Source organism: Sinocyclocheilus grahami, unplaced genomic scaffold (genome assembly GCF_001515645.1).
Source record: "Sinocyclocheilus grahami isolate Dianchi unplaced genomic scaffold, SAMN03320097.WGS_v1.1 scaffold1309.1, whole genome shotgun sequence".
NCBI lineage: Eukaryota > Metazoa > Chordata > Actinopteri > Cypriniformes > Cyprinidae > Sinocyclocheilus > Sinocyclocheilus grahami.
This window is the reverse complement of record NW_015506488.1, coordinates 126,077-136,845: the sequence shown is the minus strand read 5'-3', so window position 1 is coordinate 136,845 and position 10,769 is coordinate 126,077. Positions and strand designations below refer to the sequence as shown.

At 37.4% G+C, this 10,769-nt stretch overlaps 1 protein-coding gene across 1 annotated transcript in view; it reads right to left on the bottom strand.

The window, feature by feature from the left end:
* Positions 1-8,265, bottom strand: part of LOC107569072 (glucose 1,6-bisphosphate synthase-like) — a 31,226-nt gene extending 22,961 nt beyond the window's left edge. Inside the window, exons 1-3 of the mRNA XM_016255072.1 lie at positions 8,144-8,265; positions 2,532-2,699; positions 124-230 (exon numbers count right to left, since the gene is read on the bottom strand). Coding sequence (XP_016110558.1) covers positions 124-230; positions 2,532-2,699; positions 8,144-8,245 — 377 coding nt within the window. The 5' untranslated portion in view covers positions 8,246-8,265. The remainder of the gene's footprint in view (positions 1-123; positions 231-2,531; positions 2,700-8,143) is intronic.
* Between the last annotated feature and the right edge of the window lie 2,504 nt (positions 8,266-10,769).

Below are 10,769 nucleotides of genomic sequence, written 5' to 3'. Positions count from 1 at the left end.
GGGGCAACTGAAATTAGTTGGCCAACTAATCGATTATCAAAATAATCATTATTTGCAGCCCTAAAACACAGTAAAGGTGTATTTGGATCAAGACAGTCCATATGATGCATTGGAGAATGTTACCGTTCACTGGTGCAGCCACTACTTGTTAGGGCACGAGTGTCAAAACCGACCACCAGCCCTCTTGTTTTCAGGTCAGGGAAATATTTGGCTAAGTACTTGTACATCCCCTACAAGAATAATGAAGAAAAGACAGAGTTATCATCATCAAAAGAAATACAAAATGCCAAAAAAATACAAGATATAAATCAAACAAAACAACAAAGAGAACAAGATAAAAGCTTGTGGGTCATGTGTCCAGAGGCAGTATTCCAGATAAATGTGGAGTTGGTCATTGTTGATATGATTGGTCTTCAATTTCAAGGAACATGTCAAATTCACTGCATTAATAATAATAATAAAAAAAATAGAAAAATAAATACAATTGAAAAGCAAAATGCTAACAAAATGGGAATGTGTGTAGAAGTGTTACACACTATTTATACTTACATAGAATCAGCAAACATAGAAGCTATGTCAAGTGTCAAGATATAGTGTAGTGATGAGATAAAACCCCTCTGTATGTGTTGTAATCCAAGCTTTTCTGTTCAGTTTTTCAGCAGCTGGGACGGGCAGAGCGTGTTTGTATGTTGGCCCTTCCTGCAGAGTGACCTCCCACACCGCTCTGTAAAACCAAGATGGCAGCGCAAAGTATGGAGCTTTCTGCTGATGGTTAACTTCCACAAAAAAAGGGTTCTGCTGCTAATGGGTTATAATTTCACTAACAACTTCTAACAACTACTACACTTTTGTAATGACAACATCTTAGCCACGTCTCTATATTAGCATCATATTTACCTTGTCACTTGACATTATTTAGAAATGCATCTCAATGAATATATTTATGAAAACAATGTCCTATCTTATTGCACAGCATCAAAGCAGTAAATAATAACAGCACAGTCCAAAATATCTTAAAGGAGACATATTATGCCCCTTTTTACAATATGTAATATAAGTCTCTGGTGTCCCCAGAATGTATCTGTGAAGTTTCAGCTCAAAATACCGCACATATAATTTATTATATCATTTTGAAAATGCCTATTTTGAGTGGAAGCAGAAACACGCTGTTTTTCGGGCCTGTGTCTTTAAATGCAAATGAGCTGCTGCTCCCCGCCCCTTTTCCAGAATAGAGCTGCCAGTGTTGCCAACTTAGCAATTTTGTTGCTAAATTTAGCAACTTTTCAGACTACCCTAGCAACTTTTTCACCTAAAAGCACCTAGCAACAAATTTAGCAATTTTAAACATTTATTTGGCAACTTTTAGCAACTTTTGATAAGAACTCAGACAATAAAAAGGCACACATTGTCCATCCAAATTACACAAAAAGAGGAAACCACAGATGCCTAGCAGTACACACATCACGAGAATTGATTTAGCTGCTATTTGCAATTGTTCAATTTAATAATAATAATAATAATATAATTTGATAATTGAATAATTGTTCATTTATTATACACTTTGCTAGTAGCTTGTACCTGCGATTGTTGATCAGTTAGTACACTGTAAGAAAAAAAGAAAACCTGTAACCCGAAAACACAATGCGTAATTTAAAATACAGGTAAAAAAACCCATTACGGAAACATAATTTCATATTAACAGTAGATTGTGCCTTATTTTTACAGACGTTTCTTAGAGTGTAGCATACTAACTAACTACTAATACACTGCTTAAAGCATAATTGTTGAGAATGTGTAGAGTTTACTAGCTACTAAAAAAACTTAAATTGCAATCATTTAAAAATGTGTAAGTTTTCAATAATTCAATGCATTTAAAAATACTGTTATTTATATTTTATTATTATATCATGCATATTATTTAAAAAAAAAATCTAAATTAACATATATAAAATATATTTTTTGCTGAGGTTTGATCATTACGCAATGACATCACAATGTAATTTAGCAACTTTTAGCAACAAATCGACCTTCCTTTAGCAACTTTCTCTGAAAATTAGTTGATAACACTGAGAGCTGCACCATTACAGCTCGGACCTGCTAAAAACATCTGTTATGGTTCTGATTATCATGTTTATCACGCTGAAATCATGCGTTTTAAACCATATGAGTTTAAACTAATGTGGAAAATAAAGACATAATATATTACTAGGCCTACTTATTTTCTGCTGCCCATCAACACGGAGATATACATATAAATATATACTATTGTTAAACAGTAATTCAATGGTAAAATCTGAAATTCCACGACTACACTAAATAGATATTGAAATCGACCTTATACTGTGATATATTCTTGCTATGACAATATCATTGAATTACAGATATTCATACTGTCAGATGGCTGTATTTTGATATTTTATTGTTGAAATAATACAAACAGAGTGGTTTCACTTCACGCTTAGTGTAAACAGGCCATTAAATTGAAGGTCAAATAATGAGATTCCATCTGCATACTGTTAACCTGGACTAACCTGTGTGGACTGGATGACAGTTAGGTCATTGATGCAAGCAAACCCCGCACCCATCTCCGCTCTCAAGCCAGCTGTTCCAAACGTCATCCTGGTGCACAACCTCCTCCTCAGCTCCACCACATGGCCCTTTCGCACCAGAGACTCCATCTGCTTCCGTGTCTGAGGATTCTAAAGAGCCAAAAACTAGTGTTGTCATCTTAAATTTCAATTAAAAAAATTATAATTACACCCCTGAACCCAAGCATAAAATGGCCCCTAAGTCTATATTTATCTAGGGTCCCAACATAGTTCCCAAGGCTTCATTTGGGGACTCTTCCCAGCAAATACTGATATATGCAATAATTTGTCTAATTAATAGGCATTTCTTTCATTCATTTATTTTTAAGGACAAACATGATTCGGAGACACCGCAGGCCATTGCAAATGGTAAGTTATTGATCAGATCAAAAATCAATAATGTTCTTACATATAAAAAGTGAAAAGAGGGCAGCGCCAGACACTCTTCCCAGCATTTGCTTTAGTATGTCAGGTTCAGTAATGAGTCAGCTGTAATGCATCTAATCATGGATTTTTTTAAACAGTCTGGACGGAAAAATAATTCCTTTTTTTTTTCCCGTCGCTGAACGCTTATCTCTACAGCCTAGACAGAACAGGCTTCCAATTAATCCAAACATGTAAGCTAGCTGAGACATCTAAATATGTGAACAAAAGAATGCTTAAATAGCATTAAAAGTACACAATCAGTAAAAGTACCACTTAAACATACCACAAAGTGAAATGCCACTTTCCATCTATTTTTGCTGGGCTAATGGCTTTTTTTTGTTTTTGTTCCACAACTGCCAGTTGGTTGCCCCGTAGTGTACTACTATATGCATCAGTCATCCAGTGCTGGCGGAGTTTGACATTTGCAAGAGGAGGTCAGCCAGACATATGACTATTAAATTTGCCTGAGCAACAAAAACCGAAAAGAGATGCAAACTGTACTAATATACTTACAAAACAATGTGTAATTTCTGAACATATCTGAAATAGCACTAAAATAGTTTCAATGTACCATCTCTGAGATCTCAATATTTAAAGCATAAGACTTTTTTGATATATTAAAAACATAGTGATACTATAATATCACCATGGCATACCATGGCATACCACTCATACCATGAGTTTGCATTGGTCTCCTATGTAAGGAATTTTAACTCAGTTGTAAGGGAATTAATTATTATTATTGATTCAGGTTTTGATAGGACTCGGATTTGAAACTTCGAAGTCCACCTGATTAAACCGATTTCAAATTTGTAATGTTACACTTGTCGTCCAGCGAGCCGTGATTTCAGTATCTTTTAACAAACTATGTATCCGTATTCTCCCTGGCCACGGGTGAAATACAATTATGATCATTTGTAAGCTCTTAAAGAGGTAATTATTATCAGTAAGCCACGAGCTAGGTAGCAAGCAAGGGATCTTTTTGGCAACAGTTTTAACCTTGAAATTATATGACACCAGACAGTACTTCTTTATAAATGAAACATGAATTTATTGGCTATTCTAGATTACATCAACTAAACTAAAACACACAAAATTACACACACACATGTACAGGTTCTTGGGATGTGAGTTGACGGAGTTTCATAGTTCTACCTCGTTTTCACAAGTGATTTAGGTTCACCTGAGAGAACTCACAAAGCAGATACTTTAGTTTATGTTTACTCCTTAAATCATCTAGTTCACCAGTTCAGCAGATCGAAGATTTTGTTTGTACTTGCGTTTTGCTGGTTGACAGCTGGAAAGCTGAGGTGATTCCGGCGCTAGGTAAAAGGGAAGGGTCCTGCGGTCATTCTCAGGTCAGATCTGAGAGTCTGCTGGAGAATCTCCTGCTGGACAGGAAGCTATAAAATTGTCTCTTTTGTTGATCGGATTTAACAATTTATGCGTCAAATGGTCATGAGGTCCGTGCGATTCTGTGCGGGGCTCTGTTTAGATACCAGGTTCTCTGTTCTTTGGTCCATTAGATGTTTTATTGATGCTGAAACCAGTCACGAAACCTACTGACCTTCTGTAGCTTAAACGGATCCAGATGGGAGGGGTCAGTTCTTGTTGTCTTAGTATGCTTCGACATGGAGGTGGCCTGGCAAATCATTAGACTGTTAGCATCCGACTAACGCTAGATAGGTGTGTAAAGTCTAACTTTCTAACCACTCCTCTCTCTCTCTCTCTATCCCCGTCACTCCTGGGGTCACTTCCTGTTGATGCCATCACCTCCACTTTGGATTCAGTTTGGCCGGTCTCTCCCCACATACTTTAGTTTTTACTTGTGTTATTGTTTATTTTTGTTTTGACTTTATTCTACCTCTCTTTAATTTTATTGCATTTATTTACATTTGTTTAGCACAAATGTACCAATTCAGCTAAATAGTTTTTTATTAAATTTGATATTTTTTTTTATTTTATTTTTTTATTTACTTTCCCTTTTAATTTCCTACAGCTATTAGGACCCCTTTTGTTTGTTTTGTTTTACTTTTATCTTATTTTAGCTATTTTACCATCACCATCTTCGCGTTTTGTATAGGATTACAGTAGTTCTAGCAACTGTTGTTTCCTTAATGAGTTACACAGGTTATTAGTAGCCTAATCCCTGTTTCCTCTCTACTTCTCCTCACGCCTCAGTGCCAGGCCTAATACGTTGAAGGGCAGCTACCATTGCAACACAATATAGGCTAACATAAAACTAGAAACAATTCCCACTGTTTCTTTTTCTTTTGAGGCACCAACAGCCAGAGAGCCACCACTGTCTCCTAGCCGTGAGTGACAGGTGTGTTAGATTGTTCTGCACCTTTGACGTCGCTCGTTGTTGTCTATTCTACGGACTACAACACCCGTAAAGGGGGAATTTGTAGCGTCTGGACCAATCAAACACACAATTTTTCATTTGATTTAACAAATCAGTTATTCGTTAGATTAACAAATCGTCACAGTCCCCTCAGCAAATAATCTGGATGCCAGGATGTCTGCAACGACACGAGGCCCCCCCCTGGTTACCATGGCAACCCTGACACCAGATACATTTACGACCTTATGGAATGTAAGTAGGGAAAATAACTGCCTTTTTTTAAGGAAGAGACACGGTGCACAGTAGAAATGGACTCTTTTCTAATTAATTCATAGGAGACCCTTTCTTTGATTGAACACACATACCCTTCAGTTCATCGTGTATGTTGTCTTTGAGATGTTATACTGTTTTATGCAGGCTTATGATCGAAACACTCATTCCTGTCATCTTACCTATGTGTAATCCTACCATGTTTAGTATATATGAATTCGCCTTCTGATAAATCTGCTGCATATCAAATGGTACCATAGTTTCATATTCTTATTTCTCTTCTTTACTGCGTTAAGCTTTAACCCTTTCCTATACAAACTGTATGCGTGTGTGTGTATGTGTATGTTAGACCAGTTTAAGTGTTTATGTAGTATGTTAGACTAGTTTAAGTGTTTATGTAGTTAATAAAGTCTTACTTGTATCACACTTGACGTTGTTCATTGTTTGCTCATAACTGGAGTCACTTAATCATGCAGATTTATGCTACAAGCTCTTTGTAGAATTGTACAGTAAGAAAGTTATTTCCCTTAACCAGGAAATTAACGTTCTTAGAATTGACAGACAGTTGACCCTGAGAGGTCAAGTAAATATCTACAGCGGATCTAAATATTTATAATTAATTATAGCTAGTTATGATTAATTATTCATATTTCCCCATGAGCTGATTCGCTACAAATGCCACAGTACTACTATGGTATGTATCCAAAAACCATTGTAGTAACATGGCACATATCAAATTACAATGGTATCACCATCATCTGATATCATCATTGTACCACCACATCCCAACATTTCATTGACTCAAGTTGGCACTGCAATGCAGTGAAATGCAATGTGATACTAAATGCTTCAGAGGGTTTTTTTCTGATAACATTGCTCTTAATGGTCATGACTACAAAAAAAACAAAAACAAAAAAACATACACACACACACAGTCGTATAATTTCTAAGCAGATGCTATATTAAAAAAATTATGAGCACAGTCTGATTAAGACAAACAACATATGAACAATATGAAAACACTTCATAAAGCCACTGACAGTGGCAAGGGTTGGCAACCATTGTCACCAGTGTTGGGGGTAACTCATTACAAATAACGTGAGTTACGTAATCAGATTACTTTTTTTCAAGTAACTAGTAAAGTAACGCATTACTTTTTAATTTTCAAGAGAATATCTGAGTTACTTTTTCAAATAAGTAATGCAATGTATTGATTGACAGCTCTCCTGTCCCCATGTTGAGGGAAATCAGAAAATGTTACTGTAGTTCCAAAATAAATATGAATATGCATTAATTCATCTCACTCTCTGTAACGGGGCTGACAAGACGTAAGACGTGCGGATCCATTCGCAAAGCTTTATCTAAGCAGAAGACAGAGACATGGTCATAACAGGCAGGGTCAAACTATGACAAACAGGTATATGGCGGGCAAAACACAAGAATAGTCCTAGGACTAGCGCAGGTTGACGATCGGCAGACAGAATCAAAAAGGGGCAAGACTAACGGGGTAAATCCAGGAAAACAGGTGAAGACCAGAAACCGAGAAAACAGGCAAGGCAAGACAATACTAGGCTAGGCTAGGCTAGGCTAGGCTAGGCTAGGCTAGGCTAGGCTAGGCTAACGATGGCTCTGTAGTGTAACTATCAACGAATAGGCACTAAACAATACTCGGCAGAGGGAAGGGATCAGAGTGAGTGTTAAATAGTGAGGGAGTGATATGAAACAGCTGGGTGCAATCAGTGTTGTGTGCAATTAGTGAACCAGCTGTGTGCAATCAGTGCAATGAATGATGGGATATGTAGTCCGGGAAGATATGCAACAGTGTGAGTGCGAGAGTCAATGAAAATGGGAAGGGTGACCTCTGATGGTTAGCCGACGGAAGTTCATGGACCGGATTCGTGACACTCACAATAAAAAACACAGATTCAGTATTCCTCAAAATGAATAAAAATGCAACTCAGAATATGACGCAAACCTGCAATAATTAAATATCCTTTATGTATTTAATCCCATTCTATTAACCAATGTCTTTGCTTCTGACCTTTGATGATCCAGTTCAGCCGTACTAATCAGCAAAAATTACTCTAGACAAACATTTGCATGTCTTTTTTTATTGCTGATGTGTGTTGAAATTTCCTCTTCTGCATTCTACTGTACGGACTTAAATTTACTTTCCCTTCAGCCTGAGGCTTATTCATTTCACTTTTGGTGTGAAAAGACTTTTATATTTGCCAAAAATTTAACTTTTTTATTTTAAAACAAACAAGCAAGCCCTGTTCAGATTTTAATAGTAACGCAAAAGTAACGTAATGCATTACTTTCCATAAAAAAGTAACTAAGTACCATAATTAGTTACTTTTTATGGAGTAACGCAATATTGTAATGCATTACTTTTAAAAGTAACTTTCCCCAACACTGATTGTCACACACACACACACACACACACACACACACACACACATACATACATACATAATGTCAGTGTGAGAATGTTTAAAACCAGTTACATTCTCACCTTATCCCAGGCCATCCACTGATTGACTGCTTTGTCCAGGACCAGGTCCCCAGTGCTGCTGAGACATTGTGAGTTTGCGTTGAGGTCTCCATTAGACCCCATTTTAGCGGTAGATCCAGATGGGTGCGACTGAATGTTATATTATTGCACACAGCAGCGTGCTCGGAAATTAAAGATTAACGGCGTGACGTCACCATTCAAATCGGTCACAAAGACGAAAGGCGAGACAGACCGTCAACTTGTCACACTAAATGCGTCTCAAAATAAGTACTGTTATACGTCGCGTCAGTTTATCCATGCCCACAGACATTCGGGTCATTTTAAATACAAAATTTTCTAATGCTATAAAACATAATTCAGTGTTGCATTGCAGCTGGATTACTTCACTTTAAACCTAACAATGTTTCCTCAGTTAGAGCAGCCGGTGAGCCGCATGCAGTTAGCCCTGGTGGATTTAGCCTAGTTATGTGCGTTTGTTGGTGATCAAAAAAGCAGTTCCAATATGAACGCACTTCACGTCACAAAACACGTGTGCAAATGTTTCTCTAAAACTGAAAGAATTGCTGTGGATTTATGGCGCATAAGAACAGCGGTTACTTCTTCTTCTTCTTCTTCTTTTTGTTCAATGACCGTTCACTCCTTAGGAGTATTACCGTCACCTACTGTATATCTTGCGCATATGGGTGATGAATCTGTACTAAATAAAAACTAAATAATATATATATATATATTGGAATGCCCCACCCACCCCAGAGGATCAGAGCCCAAACTTCAGCTGGCGCTGTGTTCAGCTCCTCTAGCTTCCACACTGTGCTCCTCAACCTCCGAGATGGGCAGAAGCATCATGATCCTCATCCTCAAACACTAAATCCTGTGGTCTAATCCTGTAAACTCAAAAATGTTAAAACCACCATAAACATCTGACTATCACTCAAACCCTTTCCCAGAAGGTCCACGACACTCACTGGTCTGTTCCTTATATTGCTAAAAAGACTGTTACGCTGATCTTCATATTTACTACATTTAAAGAGCACATGCTCTACTGTTTCAAAAACATCACATTCATCACACATACCATTTTCATGCTTCCCCATTAATGCAAGTGTTGAATTTAGTCCTGTGTGACCCATCCTTAATCTAGAAATCATTACTTCTTCCTTTCTGTCTTCCATAAAAGGCTATAATGGGTTTTCATGTTTTTGAATCATCGCTCTGGCCTGACAGGGCATCGTCACAGTATGGTAAGAGGCGTAACATTTCCGTCACACGCTTGAGGTATTCGACCAATCACAATCACAGCACACCTTGCTTTTCAGACCGATGAGCTTTGTAAAAATCATTTCAGAACGATTCAGAGCATTTCAGAAAGGCGGGGCATAGAGGAGAAACAATAATGTACAGTATGTGAAAAATAATGTGTTTTTTTAACCTTAAACTGCATAAACACATTTCATTACACCAAATACACAAAATAATGTTATTTTAGCAACATCATATGGCCCCTTTAATCAATCGGATTGAGCTCGATCGGAATGAAATTTCGATCGGATTGAAGGGGGTGGTTTATTTCTTTTCTAATACGATTGAGAGTGCATATAAACACTCGATCGGATTGAACCCCGAAACGGAAAGGACTGCGCATGTGCAATGAAATAGCGTAATGACGTATGATGCGCGGAACGAACGGCTCTTCCTTTCGAATAAAGGGTTGTATAAATGCGTGTCCTGTCATTATAGAACTCTCCTTTCACTCGGCCACTGTGAAGTGGAGCAGGACAACCTCCCACCAGTCCTTGGTTTAGATTCTCATCCACACGCGAACCCGTTTTGGGTGCGGGGTGGGGTATATGTATAGGCGGCACAGCGGTTTATATGTATATTTATCCATACATTGATAAATATTAATTCTGCTGTTAAAAACAAATAAAGAAACCGTGTAGGAGAGTGGTTATTATGTGCAAACATTGAGAAACTCTATATTTGTTCAGTGTGCGCATCTAAAAAAAAAAGAAGCTATTTTTACAATTCATCTGAACTATGTGCATGTATTTTAGACTCGTACATTGTTCTTGCTCAATCCATGCAATAACTGCGTCCTTCTGTCAACCGAGTTTCTATTTACTTATACTGCTGTGTAATATCGACGGTATGACCCATTTCAGGAGCTGACAAAATTACTATTTAAAATCAGAGCATAGCTCACATTCACTAAAATACTGAAACGCTAATGATGCTGATTAAAAACGACAATGCAGGTTGACAGTCAAAGTATAGCATGGCCCATCCCCTGCAGCTGAACTGGAAGTTTTGATTTGTTTTGCACCCGAGTCAGACCTGTCTGTTATTGGCTGAAGCGCAGGGCTCCAACCCAGCAGTTTGAAAAGTGCCCGTCAAACGCCGGCTCTCTCTTCTCCATCAGCACCTTCTTTGTCACTTTTTTTTTTTTACTTTGTAATTTTGGTGAAAAATAAATGTAGCGAAGTTGAATACTTTAGTTTTATTCTACTCAAGTAAAAGTAAAAGTACCACAATTTAATTATACTCAAGAAAGTAGAAAAAATGTAAAAATGTACTCAAGTAGGCTACTGTAACAAAAGTATTTGTAATTAGTTACTTTCCACCTCAT